Source organism: Corvus kubaryi, unplaced genomic scaffold (assembly GCF_017639235.1).
Source record: "Corvus kubaryi isolate FWS band 111438036 unplaced genomic scaffold, C.kubaryi_AGA036_p1.0 137, whole genome shotgun sequence".
Classification (NCBI taxonomy): Eukaryota; Metazoa; Chordata; class Aves; order Passeriformes; family Corvidae; genus Corvus; species Corvus kubaryi.
Genome location: NW_024580671.1, coordinates 27,802,304 through 27,824,850, shown reverse-complemented (window position 1 = coordinate 27,824,850; position 22,547 = coordinate 27,802,304). Strand labels below are relative to the sequence as shown.

Genomic DNA, 22,547 nt, shown 5'->3' with positions numbered 1-22,547 from the left:
CCCTGGCAAGCTGCTTTGGTTGACAGCAGCAAACCTATTGAAGTGAGTACTGTAAGAAGAATTTATGCTGAGAATTTTGTTCATTGTTGCTGAAATCCAATTTTGAGAGCTGCCATCTTAGAAGCTTTGAAGGCTCCTGTTTCATAATAATGTCATACCCAAGGATGCTGCTTATATTCCTTACTGTAATTTCAAACTGCATTTACTGGCTGATTTCTCACCTGTGTGGAAGAGGTTCCCAGTCCTGTATTTGGCATTATGCAAATTCTGTGGGTCAAAGACTTGTTGGTACCTCCAGGTTTACTTAATCCTCCTTTGTACCCTGTTTTGGTCATAGAGCGTTTGAAGTAGTAAAGATATTTTTCATCTTCCTCCTGTCTGACTTGTGAAGCAGTAATCTCAGTCTGCAGCCTATGAGGAACCAATGTCTTTTGTTTAATTTGCAACATGAGCTGAGAATTTCCTTTTTTCAAGTAAATTTATCATCCTTAAGAACAGGTCTGATTTTGTGTAGATATGTGCAGTGGATTATAAATATGAATTAAGAGCAAATTCTGGATTATCTAGTGTGGAGGAAAAAAAGATACCTGCCATTAAAATCTAGCCAAGAAAAAGCCTGTGTATAAAAGATCGTACTGGCAAGCAATGTAGGCCCACTAAAGGAAGTCTCTGGATGATTTACTGATTACTTTCATACAGAATCTGGAATTAGGGAAAAGGATATGAAATATCTACTCTTTTGTGATAAAGCAAATTGAGAGTACTTGCAGGGTTGTTTTTTATTTATAATTATTTTTATTAATTATATGTTAGTTTTTATGAGCATAAAAATTGAGTCCATGTGATCAAGATGTTTTTGGACAGGATGATTTACTGTGCTCGCCAGGTCACGCAAGATTGTAACCGTTGCCGTGTGCAGTAAAATTATTTAGAGAATTCATATTAATAAAATATAATGATTAATGTTTGAAACATCATTCTTATATTGATGTATAAAGATATTTATCTTGCTTCCTATTGCATCTGAATGAAATTGTGTAAGATTGTTAAAATGACAAGTCATCAATACATCATTATGTGAGAACATGACTGGTTATAGCGGAATATTTGAAAAGAAGTAAGGTCATGTTTACCTAAGCCTGGACTGATGGGATGATTAAGTTTTTAAAAAAAAATTATCATTGTGACTGCAGTACTATAAAGAAAGGAAAGATTTTATTTTAATGATTCATCCTTTACAGCTCAAGAGCTATTTCTATCAAGATTAGCATGTAACTAGGACTTTTTCAATGAGAGATATTGATATGGTAATATACATATTTAATTAGGCAATTGTTACTGAAAGAATTTATATTTAAATGCTCTATTATGTCCTGATCTTAGAAAAACATTGCCGTAGTGCAGCAGTGACTGAGAGGCTGTTTTGTAAGGCTTTTTGAAAACTGAGTTTGGAGTGGAACATGTAAGATCTTCTAGATGTGGAAATATTACTGTGCACCTCTTCATGCCATCATGTGTGTATGATTTTGTACTCTACATACTTGGGTGGTAACTTTTATGTTGGGTCTACCTGAAGATGCAATATCTGAAGCAGATTACAGCAAAGTAAGTTTTGTACAAACACCTGTGCATGTGTGGTCAGAATGGTTTCCTTGCTCTGCTGCAAGAGATACATAATTTGGATTTGAGATATGTGGTAAATATATTATGCCTTTACACAAATTAGTGCTAAAAAACCACCCAATTTTAAAATGTTCAATTAATTAACTAATCTAGTGTTTCTATTTATTATTTTGTATATTGGGTGTATGTAAAGAACAATCATAATTTATTGGTGACCTTGCAGTCTGTTTTGGGCTTCAGCACTGCGTCTTTCTTGCCCATTTTGTCCCCTACCTCCCACTCCAGTGAATTCATCTGAGTTTTGCTGATTCTGAATGTTGAGAAACAATTTCAAGGTAAAAAGCTACAGTTAAAACATTAATAGCACAATTAAATGTCTGTTTCTTTAGAAAAAATTCCTTTGAGAGAATGTGTGCTTTATTTAAAGAGATCTCTTTTGTAGGAGCTTGCTTAGTGTAATGAAGTATGAAAACTATCAAGTTACATTTTTTTTCCCGCTTTATAAAGACTGAATTTTGGTGTTGGTAACAGGTTGAGAGAAGTTCTGAATGCAAGCTACCTTTTTGTTGGTTGCTTGTATTTTTACCCCGATGTGTACTGAAAAGGTGAAATTCCAGCACTCTTTAGAAGAAATCTATTACATCTAAATGACAGACATCAGTTGTGAACTTAATTTTAACATTCTGAACAACTTCCATCAAAATCATCCATTAGGCTTAATCTTGAATTAAAACCTACTTTTAATGGAGGCAAGCTGTTTAGCATGTTTATTTTCTACTGTCATTGGGAAACTAAATCTGTAAGTAATATTTTTTTAAATTTTTGTTTTATCCTTATGTCTCTGGCTTTGTGAGTGGAGCCAGTTAAAGCTGTTCAGAAAAAGTCTTTTTGCATGGTGGGAAGTTTCAGAAGCATACCCTGGGAATAAGTAAAGAACAGCTAATACCATGCTTACAGCAATGCACGTATTCAGATCAGCATGTCATAGATTCCATGCTACAACAGTTTTCCTGCAGGCAACTATTTCCTGTCTTTTACAGTTGTATAGATAACATGATAAAGATCTCTGCAGGAAACTGAAGAAAATGAGAAATGCTTCTGTAAGACTTTGTAATTGGGAAATTTAGGCAGTGATCTTTACTCCCCCAGATATTGCACACACTGGCCTGCTATTTCTGTCCATATTCTTTTGTTCAGTCTTTAAATTACTGTCCATTCAGATTTCACTCATTGAAAATAAATTTAATGTTATTTAAAACCAGAAATTGCAATTATGTTCTCAAGCACAAATAATATTATATGTACTTTTGGGGTGTTTTTTTCTTATTTTTGCTTCTGTTGTTTGTCCTGAAATCCCTTGTGCTTTTCTTTCAAAACTTTTCTAGTATGTTTACTTCCTCATCCAAATAAGAAAAAGAAAAAAAAAGGAAAAAAAAAGAGGGAGAGAGCAGCATGGAGCTTGACTGCTTTTGCCCTTAAAATTGCATGGAAAAACAAACATTTTGCACTATGTACATACCCAAATAAATGAATAAATGCTGAATATGTAGATTATGATTTTGCATAGCATTCTGTCAGTCAAATGTTCCTTAACTGGAGCTTGTGCTATATCTGTGTTTATTATATAGAGTATTTGAAATCTGTTAAATACTTGTTTATCTGCTTTTAGGAATTGGGTGTTTAAAACTGCACTCAAATGCAAAGGTGGCATTCCTTTAATTACCAGTGAATGACTACTGGTCCATTGTTTACAACCCTGCCACCTCTGAGATCCTCCCATGCTGTTGTTTTATGGAGTCTGCTGCAATCCCCTGTTTTATTTACCAGATTTCCCTAGTAAGTAAATATGTTAACTAACGCTTTATTAGCACAACCTAATCTTCTTGTCCTACAGCTATTAATATTTCACAATCCAAAACCAGTGATCCCTTAGAAGATGTACACCCACATATAGACACCAATGCAAACAAGAATGCTTTGGTAACACCTTGCTACCAGTGTCTACTAGTAGTGGTAAAATCACTGGTATGTTAAAATTATTTTAAAACATATGTAATTATAATGGTTGTTACCAATGGACAAAAGGTAACATAATCAAATGTAACAACCTAAAGATGTACTTGGGGATCTCTAATTACATACTGCAAAGGTGTGAGACAGGCAATAGAGGACTTTCAGGATACTGTATATTCTTGGTTTTCTCTTACCTTTTACTCTATGCTACCTTGCAGTTGTGTAAAGGAGGAAATTCCTTCTTGGGTATACCATGCACAATTTAGGTAAAATTGATCTCTTCTGCACCTCCGTCTCCTTGAGAATAAACCAGGGCTGGGACAGATACTTCTTTGTTACTCATTTTGATACAGTAATACACTGTGAGCCCCTGCAAGAAGGAAGCTACAGCATTTACACAGAGCCTTCACAGGTCATGTTAAACTCTCTTCTGGAGCTTTGGAACTTTGGGAGTTAGGTGGCAGGCCAGCACATTGTGTTTCTTTTCAAAATGGATTAATTCAGATGCCATGCCTTAAAAAGACAGTGTAAAATGTTGGTTCATATTGAAGTGTGAATTTCTTTAAATGCATTTGTGTGGAAGACTCAGTTTCCATGCATGAGGCGTCATTTGGATTCTGTGCTTTTCCACTGCTGAGAATCACAGAGTTTTTTGTGGGGTAGGAGTGGGAATCATCTGTTTTCTTTTGTCTGATTTCCTTCTAATACCAAATGCTTGCCTGAAAAACAAATCTTCCTTGAAAAGCTGTAGTCTGCTTTCTAAATAAATTTCAGTGGTTTTCTTAAAAGTATTTTTCAGGGCTTTTTCTTCTGTGAAGACTGGCAAAATATTTGCACATTCTGTGCATGGTGCAAACACAGTCATCTTCTTAGGGATTGTTCATATATAGGACTCTCAAAGTGCTTCTGATCCTCTTTCAGGTGTGAAATGTTTAGAATAAAGTAATTTATTATATAATAATTCTGGTTAACCAGGCATGATTTGAGATTTTCACAGTCTGCAAGAAATTAAGTATTCATTAACATTTAAAGCCATTAGATGACACAGTTGAGCAATAAATGATTAATTTAGTCCCTGTTTAAGTAAATGTGCATTGAAGTTTCTGAGAAGAAGATAAGTGGTGACTGTCTTTGTTTTCAATTATTTTCCTCATTCTTGCTTTATTTATTATGTGCACTTCATTGAGTTGTCTTTCTCTCTCTTTTCCTAAAACAGAAGAAGAAGAAGTGGAAAATTTTGATGTTTCCAGTCTGCCTGAAGAAGTGCTGCAGAACATAGAGGCTGACAGTTACTGGTGCATGAGCAAGTTGCTTGATGGCATTCAGGTAAATTGATTTTTCCAGTCTGTAAGTAGTGGACTTAACTGATTAATGTCATGGTTGTGAACTACTTTAAGGCTGAAAAAGAGTACATCTATAAAAAACAAGGGAGAAGTCGATTTTCCCATTGGAGAAATCCACTGCTAGTTTGGCATAGAAAGGAAAACAGAAAAAAAAAAACCTGTGCAACTTCTCTTGGTCAAAATGTCTTCATGTTTCATTGTGGTGTGATGTTCTAGAGCAGAATTGAAACCTCCGGTTCTAGAGGCATGTTTTGCAACTCTGTCACCAAGCATGTAGAATGGTTGCTCAGAATCTCACTGAGGTGGTGAAAAACTGGCTTATTTATTAATTTTTAAGTCAATAATATAGCAACCTAAAAGTGATTTCTGTCTTAATAGTTCCTGAAATTATCTTCATATTTTTAAAATACACATTTAAAACTTGATACTTATGCTACTTCACTGAATGTTTGAATTTTTTCAAATGTGGAAAATCTATGAATTAAGGCACAATTTTATGCTACATGCAGCAAATTGGAGTCTAATAATGGTAGATTTTTGGGTAAATTTTCATGGGCTTATAATTTTATGAAGATAAGAAGTATCTACAACATTCTTTCCTATGACTTACGTTTTAATATGAATGTTTCATTGGCTAATGTGCATTGTGAATTGGAACTTGCAACAGAGTTCATTTTTGACAAAACTGTTATAAAATTGAGTCAACAATAGAAGGCTTAAACTTTTTTGAAGGTTTTTTAAGTGTATTTCTCCTGGTTAAAGGTCAAATCAAGCTCAATATTCTGTGTAGCATTTTTGAAATGCATAGTCATTTTCTCATGTCGATTCTTGTAACAAATACTGGTTTGCTTATTTCAATCTCTCAGAATTCCTAAATTTTAAAGTACTTGACCACATAGCAAAAATATGTGAAAAGTTATAAAGAAAAAAAATGAGAGCTTGAAATCTACTGGAAAGGAAGAAACCCAGGTAAAGAAATGCAAACCCTCCAACTGTTTTACCTACTTCTGGAACATCATTGTCACTGGCCTGTTGCTCTATTTTTTTTCTAGGAAAGGAAGTTCACAGATTAGGTGATTTCTCCTTAAAATTCTGTTTTCATGCAAAACCGTCAGGCACTGAGAAGCAAAATATGGAAACTAATTGCAGTGGAATTAAATTGCATCAATGAAAATTTAAGCTGTTGTATAAATGGAATGGTGTTGGATGTATTCAAGGATGCACTCATCTATCAAAAGCAGGCTTGAAAGATTATGCTAGTGGTGTGACTAATGATGCTACAGTTAATTCAGTGCAACTGCAGTGCTGCTGAAATAAAGGGGTTTCTTGGTTTTTTTTTTCCATTCTCCTGTTTCCTTTCCTTTCTGTGATGATACCACTTTACTTAACAGATAAAACAGCCATGTAGTTGCAGGTTGAGTTGGTTGGAAGAACTAACCCTGTAGAGAAGGACGTGGGATACTGGTGGACATGACCGGCAATGTGCACTTGCAGCCCAGAAAGCCATCTGGATCCTGGGCATGCAAAGCAGGTGGGCAGCAAGGTGAGGGAGGGGATTCTGCCCTTCTGCTCTGTTCTTGTGAGACCCCACCTGGAGTGCTGAAGCCATTTCAGGAATCCCCAGCACAGGACAGACATGGACCTGTTGGAGTGGATGCAGAGGATCAGAGGGCTGGAGCATCTCTCCTATGAGGAAAGGCTGAGAAGATTGGGGTTGTTCAGCCTGGAGAAGAGAAGGCTCTGGGGAGACATTACTGGAACCTTTCAGTACTTAAAAGGGGCTTTTTGCCAGGGCCTATAGAGATAGGACAAGGGGCAACATTTCAAACTGAGAGTAGATTTAGATTGGACATAAGGAGTACATTTTCTATGATGAGAGAGCCCAAAGAAGTTGTGGATGTCCTCTTCCTGGACGTGTTCAAGGTCAGGACTGATGTGGCTTTAAACAGCCTGAGCTAGCTGAAGCTGTTCCTGCCCATGGCAGGAGGTTCGGACTAGATGAACTTTAAAGATTCTCAGTGGTTCACTGTATGATGCTGTAGTTCTAGCTGACTTACATTCTGGATGCACAATTATTTTTGTCTGAAAATATGGCATAAGGGACTCCTGTATGTGATGGTTTTGTCTGAAGTGTCTGAATAAACTGTACAGGGATTTTAGAAGAGAGGAATGTGACATGTGGTAATAACTGCAATCAAAGAATCTCTGCAGAATATTGCCATTAATTTATTCGTCAATATAAGCTTCCATTTCATGTTGCCCTACCATATTGGATAAATTTAAAGAGTGCACTTTGATAACAGTTAGGGTCATCTTGTGAAATTTTTGGCTAATATGAACTAGATACATTTTTTTGTGACTTTTGTCCTTTCAGTGCAGAAGTGTGTAATGGAAGAATGATTGTATGATTGTATTTGTACCCCTTTATTATTCTTAACAGAAAACTCATTTATTTTTCCAATCCGTCCAGACAGTCTCATTTTCTTGATTCCAGAATTGTCAAAGGTGTTATTAAGACATATGTATTTCTTGCTTGAGTTTTACCACGTGTAGTATCTATTATTTCTTCATTCCTCACTCATCCACCCTCCCTTATGTATCTAATGTGACTCTGTGTATTTTTAATATAAGAATACATCTTTGAACCACAGAGATGTGTAGAATAAAGAACAGGAGTTGGCACTGGGCAGCAAGACAGTCACTTCCTGACATGCATACAGTTCTTAGCTGAGAAAAGAAATAAAAAACTTGTTCAAATCATGTGCCACTTTAGCAGGTTCCTTCATGCTGTTTTTTTATCATCTGGAGGTTCCTATTGTAAGTATGTTTTTGGCTCCAGCTAGAGTTTTGCAGAACTTTTCCATTAGTTAATGTTTGATCTTGCATGATAGTTTAATCTATTTTTTCTTCTTAGATTACTTTGCATCTTCTTTTTCTGTTGGTTGTCTCCAAGTTTAGGCTTCTAAGTGACTGTGCATGTGTTATATCACAGTTCTATTAAAATTTTAAAAATTGATCTAACTAATACTAGGGCATTTTTTGATATAACTTTATCTCTCTAAAATATCATTTAATCTTGGAATCTATATCTGTCTTATAGCAGTCAATTTTGGATGATGATGTATGTAATGGTTTTCCTTTTCAGTGCTTCGTGAGTGCTCTAAATTTTTTCTTTCATTTTTGTCCCAGAAAGACTATGCCTCACTGCAATTGCTTCTTATTTATTTCAGGAAAACAAATGAGAGCTTCTGAAATCTTAAGAACATATGATAATTCTGCTCAATGTATGGCCAGGTCTGAGGTCAGATTGAGTTTTTCAAAGCTTTGTCCAGTTGGATCGTGAACCCTCCAAGGACAGAGACTTCACAGTCTCTGGGGGTTAATCTAATCCAGTGCTTCCTCGTCCTTATGTTGAAGTTTCTTCACAACAGCCAGCTGGAACATTTTTTGTTTATGCTGCTTGTCTCTTCTCTTCCCACTATGTACCACTATTAAAAATGGAGATTTCTCATCATGATAGCATTGGTTTTATCAGGCTGTGATTAGGTGCTCTGGAGCTTTCTTTTCTTCAGGCTGAACAAGCCGTTTCCCCAGCCTCTGAAAGAGCATGTGCACCTCTGAGCATCTTGGTGATCTTTTGCTCTTCAGTTTATTCACATTTTTCTTGTATCAGGGTCCCTAAAACTGGATGTGGTATTTTAGATGTGGTCTTGAAATACAATAAATCATTTTTAAACATTTTAAGGGAGATCTACACAGTAAAGATTGAACTCTGGAACTGTTTGGTCGGAGAGGTTGTAGAATCCTGATCCTGGAAGTTCAAAACCAGAGTCCATATGGCCTTGAGCAGCTTGCTCCAGGTGACTTGGCTTTGGGCAGTGCTTGGACTCCAGAGGTCCCTGCCAACCTCTGTGATATCACAATGAGTGCTGGGGGGGGGTAATTGTTGGAAAAGGTCCGTGGACTCTGGCGGGGGGAGGAATTGCAGTCCAGCCAATATGGTTGATAAAAGCAAGCTCCGTTTATTAGCAATCCAGAGGCACTTATATAGTATACCAGCTTGTTAACTCTTAATTGACTCGAACCTATCAAAGCGCATTTCTGCTTCTACATACTTAGACTACATTGGCAAGCTTCTACTAGTTATGTTATGATTAAAAGAATTCAGAGTTCACCCTCCCCTCTCCGGGTCTTATCTGCACAGCTGCACATCCTCAAACTCCCTTCTTGTTCCCAGGCCTGTTTCTCACACAGGGATTTTCTCATGCAGACAGTTTCTCACACTAACCTTTGCTTGCAGGCCTATTGTTTGTACAGTTCTTTTATTGATCCCATAATTCTATCAATGACCCATGCCCCTGATCCTCTAACCATTCCTCAATAGGTAATCACTTCCCTCCATCTACTGGGCCAGGAGGCTGCTGGCTGGCTTTGCTGCCAGGGCTTACCAGTGACTCAGTCTGAGGTTTCTGTCTACTGAGATTTCAGGTCCTTTTCCACAGAATTCATCTCCAGCCTGTATTCTTACAAGATGTTCTGATTTTTTATGCTGATTTATAAAAACCTGCTTCTGAGGCTGTGTGTGGCCATATGCAAAATACATCTCCGTTGTGTGTGATAAAGCTGGTTGTCTTTAAAAGACTTCTAAACTGTAGATGATGCATGAGCATTTTTGTATTTTCATCTGTATCTGTTCATATGGGAAAACCAGAATTATCCCATGAGTATTTTTTCCATGTAATTAAGTAGACATTCCCATATATCCAGATTATTAACTTTTTTTTTATTACTAAATCGTCCTTTATAACACTTTCCTCAATAAAGTCTCATTAACATTCAAGTAAAAAGTTCACATTGATCTGTGCCACCTGAAAATGTAATGTTCATGTATAAAATAGAGTATAACTTTTCATTTTAAGTTCAAGTATACTGGTAATAAAATAACCAAAGGGGAAATACATGCATTGCATAATGATTTAACCAGATGTATTAAAAACAGCACAGAAATATTAATATAATTATTTGTCAGGGCCTGGTAATTTTTAGAATAAAAGTGAGATAATTCATATCCAGGGACTGGAGTGTGCTGAGGTACATATTAGCTATTCCTATGGCTGATAAAATAGAAAGATTTATGACCTTCAAAGGGAATCCTGCAGAGTTCTTTCTCACTCCTGAGTTATGGAAAGTTGTTGCTAACGTATGCCTGAAGTCTGGATTATGGATGGATGGATGGATGGGTGGATGGATGGAATGCTGCTTGGAAAGCCTTTCAGAGGTCTGCTGGATCCAATAAATAACATGAACATGCATTTCAAATGTTGAGAAGTACATGCAGAAATAACTCGCCTCAAAACTCTTCACAGGACCTTCCTGAGGTTTATTTTAAAGGAAAAATAGGTCAAATATTGCTTTCTTTGTACCTTTTCATTAAACTCCTACAAGACAAATTTCTTGGTTATGTCTGCAATTCATTTGGGGGGGTTAGTTTATGTGTGTATGAGTTTTTTAGCCAAGATAAAAAGATAAAAGGAGTATGTATTTTAAGTGTCTGTATCTGTCTGTTACCTGTCCCTTGTCATGGGAACCCTCTGTCTGCTGCATATGTGCTTTCATGCAAGGGTCAGGTTTCTGTATCAGGCTGCAGGGTCTACCTGTGCAAATGCAGTGACAGATTGTCTAGGATTTCTAGGCATGCATCAGCCCTGCACTTCTGGTAAGCTTAGCTAAACTGAGAAAATACTCTTTCTTCCTGCCTTCTTCCTGAACACAGCATGGCAAATGTGGTGTGTACAGGGAAAATGGGATATAACTATCTGAGAGGCAGTCTAAAGAGTCTCCACTAGCATTGTATAGCTGATACTGAAAGACAGTACTGCAGTCATGCTCCAGTTTCTGTGTAAGCAGATCCTAATGCCAGTCAGAAATGGATGCTTTACAAATGTGGAAGCCCTGTCAGGGATTGTCTGAAATCTGGCAGCAGTTATTTCTGTATGTTATTCTCTTCAGTGTTTCAACTGCATGTTCACACTGTGTCTGTCCCTCTCTCTGTGAGTTAGAACTTCTGTATGGTAATAACTGTTTACTAATTTCCAGAAATCCAGGTTGTTCAATAATGTCTTGTCCAGGTTGGATCCTCAGAATGGGATAAGACGTGGTGGCTTTTTTTTCTTGAAGGTATGACTATTCCAGGGAAAAGCAATGGTTTGTTTGATAAGAATTGTGCTCTAAAACACTAAAATAACTTTTGAGAAGTCATAAACATGAGAAATTTAATGAGAAATAGGTTCTGCAATTAGAGCAGGCAGTTGTGCCCACTCAAGGTTTAGAATGGCTTTTCTTCTAATGAGAAATGGACAACTTCACCATTTTTAGTAATCACTTATCAAATGATACTCCTAAATGGTATTTTTCGTACTTTATCTGCATGTCATATATGAGACTGAAATCTTCTGGAACATAAGCCTGCCCACAATAGGCAATTCTATCCAGAATCCTTTCTGCCTTTATGCTCAGATGTCTGGTTTATGTCTCTTAATAGTGTGCTGGAGCAAATACTGTTTTATGGTATTTTAAACTTTTATTAAAGGACAGGAAAACTCAAGAGCGGGAGTTCAGAAATTTTTCTTAATTTTACCTACCTTTCTCAATTCAAGAGATTCTAGTAGCTTGCTTGGTCACTGGAGGACTTACATTCCTCCCCAGCAGTTTGAGAAGATTGAATGCATCACTAGGGTACTGTGCATGGATGCCTAGTAAAAATTTCAGAGTCAATTGCAAAGTCTGCTCTGTTTAATATATATCTGTGTTTTCCTCCTATTACGGACTCTGGTAATGAGCAAACAAGAAAGCCAATACTCAAAACTGCTTTGGTATTGGGTGGAATGGAATAGAGTAGGTAGGACATTAGATTTTGAAAATGATTTCAAGGGGATTCAGGAGAGCACAGACAATTAGGCATGTACATCAGGGAAGTTTGGAGAAAGTGTAAAATAAGCAGAATTAATGCTTAAAAGATAAAACCCTGTATTATTTAATATTTTCTGTACCTCTTGTAAAGAACAAATCTGGCAGCTTTTGGAAGGAATCAGTGAACCTGTGAACAACGTTATGGTTTAATTTTATTTCCAAAGTGCATTTTGAAAAAGTCCTTTTACTAGAAGTTCATAAAAAAGCTAAGCGCCCGTGGTAGAAGCATTGGCTGTTACCACATAGCGGGGAGAAGAGTTTATGTAAGTAGTCCTTGAGAGGAATCATCACTTTGCTACTTTTAAAATGAGCTTGTTCTCAGTATGCTCTATGCTGTTCTAATCTCTTTTGTCTGTCCCATTTTAAAAAGAGGGCTTGAAAGTTAAAAAAATGATAAGGAAACAAGGTAAGTGTGATCAAAGGTATGGAACAGTTTCCAGGTGGTGGATTATGTATGGATTTGGCTAAGTGGAGGAATGTAATACAAGTTTCTAAAATGATGAGGTGCATGAAGAAGGTGAAGAGGAAGTAGGTGCTTTCCATCTCATCTGATGCAAGATCTAGATAGCATCTTGTAATTCTACTGAGTGATTGTTAGAAAAAAAGAGTGGTTGAGTAACTAAGCTGCTGGGCTACTTGTCAAAGGATGAAAAGCATTTTGCATGGGTTTAGAACCTGAACAATTTGAACTTTTGTTGAAGAAAAAAATCTTCAAACAACTTTAATTATGAAGATACCACCCTGAGTTAGGGAAGTCTCCATGCTGCAAACTGGAAACTGAAAGAATGCTGCAAGTGCATCACTCTGGGCTTATTGTGCTCCTACCATCCCCTATAGTCATTTGCTGTTGACTTCTCTTAAAAGGGAAAATCCGAGGTGATTCATTTGCTTGGCCCACTAGCCAATTTTAACTTTGTAACAATAAACTTTGGTACTTCAAGTAATAGAAAATTGAGGGCAGCAGTAGGATTTATCCTGAGAGTTGTAGTTTTTGTTAAGGATGGGTGTCTTCAGAAGCTTTTAAGGAGGCTATGTCCCTTTGGAGGCCAATAATGTAGTTTTCCAGCCTGTCCCTCCAACAGTCACTGAGAGTAAAATTTTCAGGAAGACAACAAATCTATTTGTAATCAATAGATGAAATATACTGTGCCATCAGTATGCTTCAGCATAAAAGTATTTTATCCTCTACCTAAAATTTGCAGCGGCAGCTTTTGGGATTGTACATGTTTGTATTTATGATTTCTAGCTGTTATCCAGATTTGAACTGTTGTCTCGCCTATGCTGTAATCCAAAAATATACCCTGAGCACTTTTGTCATTGCTACTTTCTGTAATTTATAATTCATCCACTTGTATAAAACTGAGGTTTGATTACACAGACCACTAGAAGGTTGGATCTTTGGTTCTGGTTCTATGGATACTATTCTAACATGAGAATCAGTACCTACAATTTAATAAGCTGTTGCTTTTTTTTTTTTGTCCTATTACGTAGGAATAAGTAAGATACTGTTTTTCATGTAAAAAATTTTGGGCTGCAATGCTATGTAAATATTTTTCCTGGAATTTAGGTAATTTTGCATTTTCAAAAGTCAGGCTTAACAATTACAATGGTTGACAGACCTTTTTCTTCTAAAGGAAGTGTCTTGGAGAATTATGGAACATGCTATGGACTGCGCTAACAGCATAGTCCAGCACACTCGTGTGTTTGTTCTTGTGCATGCACACTCTATCCTAAACTGTATTCAGGAGTGAATTTACATTATAATATCTATCTTCAAGAAACATTTTGGGTAAACTGTGCTTCCATTGAAAGTGTTAATATACATGGTGGCTATCATTATCTAGTGTCATGCTTCCCTCCCTCCTGTCCCCCTCTTTTTGCATAACTTTGAGAACAAGGTAAACCAAGATTTTTAATAGGGGTTTGCTTAGAGAATTCAGAAATATTTGAATGAAGTACTTAAATGAGTAAAAAAGAATTCAGGAGATCTCTTTGTGACATAATGAGGATAAGAAAACCGTTTTCTTTCAGTTGTTATTTGTTCATGTGACACTATTCTTGAACATACTATATTGATGCATAGGAATTCTTAAATATGCATCAGTAGAGAAAGTAGACATTCAAGTCTATATGTCCATATGATGTATATGGATTGCTTAGTGTATCCTCTATATTTAAAAGCTCTGATCTGATTGATAAAATGAGCAAACAACTCATGAACACATTGTGTCAAAGCTTTCCATTTGCTTCTGTGAATGTTTCTGATATTTTCTTCAATACACTGTTGGTGAACAGTTTGTATGACCTGAAAAGATGAGAAGCATTGTGCCTCTGCTTGGCTGCAGTCATTATGTCAAATTATTGACAGTGTTTTTTCTTTTAGTTTGGCTGGCTCTGCTTCTCCTTCATGGTGACATGAAAGATTGTTTTCCATTCCTCTTCAGCTTGCTGCTTCTTCTCTTAAAATTATCCCATCATCACCTATTTAAAGAAAAAGATGGGGGATTTTCTTCAGCTAGTGCCTGCAAAGTCTCTCTTTCTATCTCTCTCTGTATCCCTCTCTCTCCCCCTCTCTCTGGGAGGACAGTCCCAGTTAAATTTGTTATGAGCATTTTTCCAAGTTTTTTCCATTTAGAATTTCTCTACCCTTAAAAAAAGTAAGGAATTACTTAATACTTTTTTTAATGTTTAGTGAAGTCTATAATTTTAGTATTTTATTTTAAATTATAACAACTGGGTTTTGAGAAATCCTGCCAGACCTAGTTGTAGTTGCAGGGAAGTGGGGTGGTTATACCAGTTTCTACAGGATAAATACAGACTACTAACACAAAGATTTGAAGCTGAAACAAGTTTTGATCTCTTGTGACATTATGAAGTCCTAACCTTCTGTATTGTAAGTTGAAACTAATTATGTGTCAGTCTAAACTAGATGTTTTAACCATTCAGCTGTGAAGCAGGTTAGCATAGTTCACTGAAAGTGTGTTGGAAGCTATCTGAGCAGAACGTCAAGGAATTTAGGTATTGCACACCAGTGCATGAATTCTTACATTTATCATGGATTCTGGTGTGTACCCATGCATACTTTGTAATATGTGAATACTTACTGGAAAGTGTCAAGAACAGTGTTTAGAAAGAAGAGATATTTTATGTGAACTCCTTGTTTTCATCCTGAAAATTTTTGTTGTATTTCCTCATTTGAAACTTTGACCATTGATAATGAGTAAAAGACAAACTCTGAAGTAGTCCTAATTGAGAAAAGGATTGTCTTGGCTCAACAGCCCTGGGCAATAATTCATGAATTTTATGAGTTTGGCATGTTTTTTCTTTTCTGTTTTACTGTTTTTCCTTCACCTATGTAGCAGGTTGGGTTTGTAACCGGGCGGAAACACCAATTTAGTGTAGTGATTTGGTCCAAAATACTCATTATTGTTTATCTTCTGTGAGATAAGAATTAGGAGAAATGCAAAGCAGGCACCAAACTTGAAAGAATATAAAGAAGTTTATTAACAGACCTAAAAGAGGAAAAAAAAATTATACCACCTTCAGAACTCTCCTCCTCCCCCCACCTTCCTCCCTTCTCCCACTGACAATGTAAAAAGACAACCCTTAAGATGTTCAGTCTGTTTACCACTTCCATAATAACCTTGTTCAGTCCATTTAGAAAGAGAAGTCTCTTCTTGCTCATGCTATGAAAACATTATCACAACAAGACAGCCGCCCACTTCCAAATATTGTTCAGTCCATTTAGGAAGAGGAGTCTCTGCTCACATGTGAGTCCCTTCCCCCGACTTGCAGCTTTTCCCGCAACTCCTTTCGAGGGTCCACTCTTGAAGTTTTTGGGGTACAATTTTAAGGTTGAGCCGTTCAGAAACAAAAGTTCTCTTCACCCATCTCTGGGAGCATTTCATCTCTAAGAACGGAGGCCCTTCTCCTTCTGTGGGAGCAAAGGGTCTTCCTCATCTTCATCTTTAGGACTATCTCTGGGAGCATCTCTAGGAACTGAGGTTTTCTCCTTTTCCATTTGGAGCAAAAGTCCTCATCTGGTTCATCTCTCCCTGTCCAAACTTCTCATGAGATTACAGCATCTGCCTATCTCAGCGCAGGTGCTTTTGCTTACGAAAAACACTCCACCCCCCAGAGTTGAACACTCCACCCCCCAGATCTCACCTCGGCCTTGCAGCTGGAATGTGGTTTATCGCTGTTGGTCACCTGACCTCTGCCAGACAGCGGTGCCACCTTTGCTGAAATCTTGGCTGCAGTGGAGAGGGGGGTGGTTTCCGAGCCGCTCTGGCTGCCCACAGCCCTACTGCGGGGGTCATCCTGGAGCCGTGGCCTGGCCCGGCCTGGCCCGAGCAGGGGCCGGGCCCACTGGCCCCCGCTCAGGCCCTGCAGCCACCTGTCCCAGCACTGGAAACGAGAGAGAGCTTGGGGGGGAGTTTGTCTATTCTTAAGTGTGGATCACAGAGGTGGTCACAACTTTAAGTGGCTTAAAGAATTGTCCATATTCAAACTGGCCAGCTGATAGGTTCTATCACGTCCCAGAGGAAGCTGTAAGCACTCCTGAGCAAGGACATCCCTTTTGGGACTATGCTTGCTAACCTATGACAACCTATAAGCACAAAAGAAGCAAGAATAGTGGGTAACAGAACACCTTTTATTTTTACAAAGTCCTTCTCACAGTTTCAGGAACTCCAGAAAGTCAACTACAGGTATCATAGGAGGGGTGGGTACAACACAGTTTAATTAGAAGAGGGGACTGGGAAAGCCAATAAAGATCTTTCCAGTTTAGGTGAGTCAGCACAAGTAGAAGAGTGACCCCCAGCTGTGTTCATTTGCAGCCAAAATAATGAACAGAAAAATAAACAGACGAGAGATCAAACATAGTGAAAAGCAAATTTACCTGTTTTCAAATCAAGATGGCAGTTTTGGGTTGCATTTCCAGGTGTGTATGGAGTAAATTAGGCTTTGAGAAAGAAAGGAGTTTCAGATTCATAGATCACAGTCAAGAGTTGCACTACCTGGGGAGAGACTAATGATCGAAGCACTAGTGTTTTAGCTCTGTGTTGATTTTCAGTGTTAAATACAGGAACATTCTTTTACGGGGAATCTGTTACAGAGGAAATAATTAAATACCATGTTATTTATAATAATATATACCAAATAAATGTTGCTGTACTTTGAGTGCAGTACTACTTCTAGAAACCCCAATTAACTTTGTTCAAGTAAATAAATAGAACAGTGTATAAGCATTTTGGGGGGGAAAAAAAGCGAATGCAGTTTTTGTTTTAGGAGCACGTCCTGTAAAGAAAATGATTATGATTTCCTAAAGATGCTGTATCCTGGATATTATCCATGGCTAATACAGGTGTGTGCCAGTCTTGTATAAAAGGCAGTGTACCAGTGCATGGGATAGTTTCTTTCTCCCTGAAATGAGGTTATAATAGATCTGAATTCTGTGCGAGTCTTTCCATTCTTTCAGTTTTGATGCTTTATTGTACTACAAGGATACTCATGTTCTTTTTGAGAATTAATGTCAAAAAGGTGAAATTGTTGCCTATTTTACTTGGTGATTCCTGTGGAAAATTAAAAAATTCAGAGAATTATTTTTGCTTCCTCATCCATACTGTTTTGGTTTATATGTTGAGTTCTAATATTAATTACTGTGAAAGGGCTACTGCTACACCAGTAGAAAATTTTGCTATAAATTTTAAGATAGCTACTACTGTGGTCAGGTACAAGTGATCAGAGCATACAGTAGACTTTTTGATACTGTAAATTACTTGTTGGCTGATGTACTTACAGAATTATTAGTGTATCATTTTGCCTTGTGACCTTTTAGGCTTCACACTTTATAGCAGTTTTACAGAATCTGAAGATCAAATTGCAATTCAGTTTCATAAGTCAAATAACATCTAAAAAAACTCCATGTGAATATAGTCAAAAGGGTCAATAAGACTTTTGTTTCTAATAGAAAACCGTATCAGGATACATAAAAATGAACTGATAATCATCTCTTTTACTCTAAGACCAAGTAGAAATTTGAAATAAAGACAAGAAAAATTAATATTTCCATGTAAGTGAAAAAAATTTTAGGGTAATTTTTGGGATCACTCAGCTCCAATTGATAAAGGAACTACTCAAACAGTAGCAGTTGAGGCAAAACATTCTTTACCTTTCTTTTCTGTGTATGTGGTGGTTACACAAAAAAAATTCTACATAGCAACTTTCTTTTAAAATATCGATGTGTAATTTTCTTTTCTTGAATCTCTCAAGAACCACAGGAAGACAACTGTAACAAAATGAGCTGAATGGAGGGATTGTCAATTAAATATTCAGAAAGATTGCTGTATATTTAAATAATTTCATTATTTTAATAGATTGATCACTTTGTGTTTCAAGCAGAGATATCTTTTTTGCTCTCATTATTTAGAACTCAAGTCTATATTATAGAGCTGCAATCTGCAAATTAAAAATCCATTTAGAGTTAATCCATTCAAAGAAATATATGCAAATATAATGCCTTTTTAGCTACTTAGCTTGTGTATTAGATTTTGATTTATGATATTAGCTGTAATCTTGGGTTCAGAACAGTTATGAGTACATTAAAACAGACTTTTGATTTCTTATGCTGCTTGAAGTTATCACTCTGCAATTCTAAAGATCACATTCTTTCCCTGTCTCTGATTATAGGCTAAATTTCCATATTTCCTACATTATTTGTAGAATTGTAAATTTATGAGAAAAAAATCACCTTAAAAATCTCTAGCATGGCGCATTTTGGCATGTAAGATGAGGGCCTTTTAAAGTTACTTGGATTTCTGCAATAAAGTAACTCCACTAGATTGGGAAGTAGAGAGCAATTGATGCAGGAATATCTATACAGAATATACTGTTAGAGGTGGGAACTCACAGGACTGTACAGTGTGATGATTTACTGTTTTACTGTAGAAGCAGACCTAGGAAATATAGATGCTAAATAGAAACACCGTAAGAAAACAGAGAAAAATACATGGATTTAAGAAAAGAAACCTCTTTTGCTTTTCTGCAACTAGTATTTTTATGTGGTCTCCTTTTTAGGACAACTACACATTTGCACAGCCAGGAATTCAGAAGAAAGTGAAGATGTTGGAAGAACTTGTTAGTCGGATTGATGGTAAGTCTCAAAGGCTAAACTAATTTCTAACTGATGTTACATTGAATGTGTTTAGTTAAAATGTTTGTGAGAAAAGCCAGCATCATTGCAATCGCCTGCAATGGTGTGGTAACATCTCCTTCCTCCGGTGAGGTGTCATCATTAGTTTGTGGCACACTGGCCTTTGTGGATGACTGTTGTGTATCATTTAAAAGAAAGCCACTAGAGCATGAGCCTCTTTCATTACTTTTTATTAAGGCAATATAATCCAAATTCAATGGCAATTTCTTCACAGCAGAGTAATGACCACATACAAAAGGCAGCCAGTATTCATTTCCCATTAAGCCTCAATGGTTGTTGTAATGTGGGCAAGTCACAGTGGTTGTTTATGGTTGTCCTTCGGCACTATGTTTTGTGCCTTTGTGCATCATTTTGCTATCTGGAATGCTGCATAATTTCTCTGTGGAATCCAATTAATTATGAACTCTGGAAATAACATCTTTAATTTTATAGATAAATTACAGTGTGTGCAGGGGTAATTTTAGATTTTGCTTTCATGTTTTAGCAGCGCACTTTGAAATATTTTCTACCTTCATCCTTAAAATGATTCCTTTCATGAAATGCTGACTGTCATATAGCTAGAATAGAGTTTAATTAAATGAAATGCAAGAGATAATGCTTGCCCATTCTAAACATACTCTCTTGATAGTTTATTAAATTAATGAACAGGGTATTAACAAAATGCAGCCAAGGAGAACCAGGCATATATTTGCAACACTAGCCTGTCAGTGATGACTTAGAAAAAATATTTCTTCTGCAGCTTAATACTTGATAATCTTCTTGGAAACATTAATTCCCTCTTTTTGTTACATATACTGTGAAGGTTCTGTTGTGCCAGTGCTGGCCGTAGGAGATTTTGTCTGCTTGTGTATACATCCTTAATATTTGATAATGGTCTTTGTGTTTTTCTAGAATATTAAAGTATTTTTAATGATCAAAAACCAAGGGAAGGAGAACAGTGTTTGTCTAATGTTACATTATAAACTTAAATGTATGTAAAAATTTTTTTCGTAGGTATATATTTTTTTTAAATGCAAGTGAATATGAAAAATGTAAGGGCATATTTCTGTATATTGGGTTGCTAAATATTTCTATTAAAAATATAGGTAAATCAGTGTATTTTGTTACTTCAAAAATAATCTAACTTCTTGTAATGTGACTTTTTATATGTAATTTTAGTCTTGTGCCAATATTGATGTTTACATTTCAGAAACAAATGATTGTATAGTAAATGAAGTGTCTAATTAAAATTCCTATAAATAGACTTCCTTAACTTGGTCAATGAACATTTATATAAACAAATTGTTTAACCAAGTTTTTAAAACTAGAAATAGCATTCTGATTGCCAACTTTATTGTTTGATTTAATAAAAATATTAAGTATAATGCAATATATTATTGTTTAGTTTAAGGAAAAAAGAAATCCTGAAGTCCTATTTGTACCTTCAGTGCTTTAGGGATATAGTTAAATAATTTCTCTCAGTTATTAGGTTTAGGAAGCATTATTTTTAAAGCTTCACACTTTAGAAAAACAAGTCGTCTTATAGGGTCCTTTGATGATCCTTTGTAGCTGAAAGTAAAGTGTGGATTCCTGTTTTTTATCTAATATAAAATAAAGTTGTGAGATCTTTATAATTTTTTTGGTAGTTCTCAGTAGACGTCATGAGTGTTTGCTAGTAAATATTGATGGAAATTTAGAACTGCTTAGGTTATATGGGGCCTCTGGAAGTCAGTGTTCCAAGCCTTTGCCCTTGCCTTGATCACTCTTTATCTAATGGGACAGGGCCAACTTAGATCAGGCTGTGTGGAGTCTTGCCCTGTTGAGTTTTGAGTGATTCCGAGGATGGAGATTCTGCAGCTTCTTTGGGTAAGAATATTGGAAGATTGACTACTTCTGCTGACATTTTTTTTTATATAAATAATTATTTTTTAAAATGGAGCTTATGTCTACCAGCTTTTATTTTGTCTCAGTATACCTCTGAGAAGAATTTGGCTCCATGTTCTGTACATGCTCCCATTAGGTAGTTGCACCTATTCATAGACTTTTTTTAAGGTTGAGCAAACGGAGTTCTATCAGCCTCTTTTCATGTGTGAAGTGCTTCAGCTTCCTCTGCCCCCCCCGGGCTTGCTCATGTGTGCCAGTGGCACAGAATTGGAGTTAATGCTGCAGACATGGTTTCCCAAGTGGCGAATACAGAGAAAGAATCACTTCTCCTGACCTGTTGGCTTCTTTCTTGCTTAGAAAGCCCAACATATATTTGGCCTTGCTTTCTGCAAGGACATTCTTGGGTACAACCTGTTGTCCATGAGGATCCCCAAGTCCTTCTCGGCAGAGCTGCTCTCCATCAAATTGTGCCCAGGCAGTGCTTGTTGAATGAGACTGTTCCATCCCAGAGAGAGGACACTTGCCTCTCCTGAACCTCAGGAGGTTCCTCTTAGCCATTCCTTCAGCCTGCCAAGGTTCATTCAAATAGTAGCCCTCACTTCCAATGTGTCAAGCACTCCTCCCCACCATTTGCAAACACGGAGCTGTGCTATCATTAGTTTTTAATAAAGGTATTGGCCCCAGTGCTGACTTTGGAGGGATACCATTAGTAATTAGTGGTCAATTGGGCTTTGTATTGCTGATCACAACCTAATTTATAATGCAGGGGTACAGTTAAAAGTTTTGGATATTAAAGATACACATTTTTCAATATTCTTTGGGCTGTTGCTTTTTGTCTAGAAGACTGTCCAGTCAGTTACTTTTTTTTGCAAGGAAAGCACACCAAAGTATGTGTAAGATCAAAATAAAGTTTTAGTTGTTAATTAGACAATGCTGGTTGTGTACTGCAGTACATTTTGGATGCCTCAGCTCAGGGATCCTGAACTTGTTGGCTTTTTGGTGGAATCATGGCATAATTTGATTGAATATTATGGTTTAGTTTTAATTTCCTTTTTGCTTTTGTCTTTTTATACTGGGTTTGCTATACTGCAGTTAAAGGAAAATGTATGGTTGATATAAATTCAGTGGCTTTGCCTTTTAAAAAAGCCTCTCATGATCTGTATTTGCTGTACTTATCCTAAGTACTCATTAAGGTTACTGTGCAAGAAAATAATATTCCTGTTGGTACTGTGTCACATTATTTTCTCAATGCTGGGTAGCTGCATGGTTATCATGGCGTCCCACAGTGGAAGGGAGAAGAAGAGAGATCCAACAGGCAGGCATTGTGCAGCACGATTCCTTTATTTAATTATTTTACAACTCTTTTATAGACTTTTTTCTTCATAGTCTAATTGGTCAAAGGATCAGCCACCCCCCTGGGGTGATTGGCTAAAATCCTAAAACATCCATTGTCAAAATATTTTTCTACTGCATCATAAACAAAGCTCTACAAGGTCACAGGTGTTCATAGTTTATAGAACTCT

The 22,547-nt window shown here is 36.7% G+C and overlaps 1 protein-coding gene across 1 annotated transcript in view; it reads left to right on the top strand.

Annotated features, from left to right (window-relative positions):
- The window catches only part of TBC1D22A (TBC1 domain family member 22A), a 146,554-nt gene that overhangs the window by 45,736 nt on the left and 78,271 nt on the right, over nucleotides 1-22,547 (top strand). Inside the window, exons 9-10 of the mRNA XM_042018268.1 lie at nucleotides 4,853-4,962; nucleotides 19,026-19,101. Coding sequence (XP_041874202.1) covers nucleotides 4,853-4,962; nucleotides 19,026-19,101 — 186 coding nt within the window. The remainder of the gene's footprint in view (nucleotides 1-4,852; nucleotides 4,963-19,025; nucleotides 19,102-22,547) is intronic.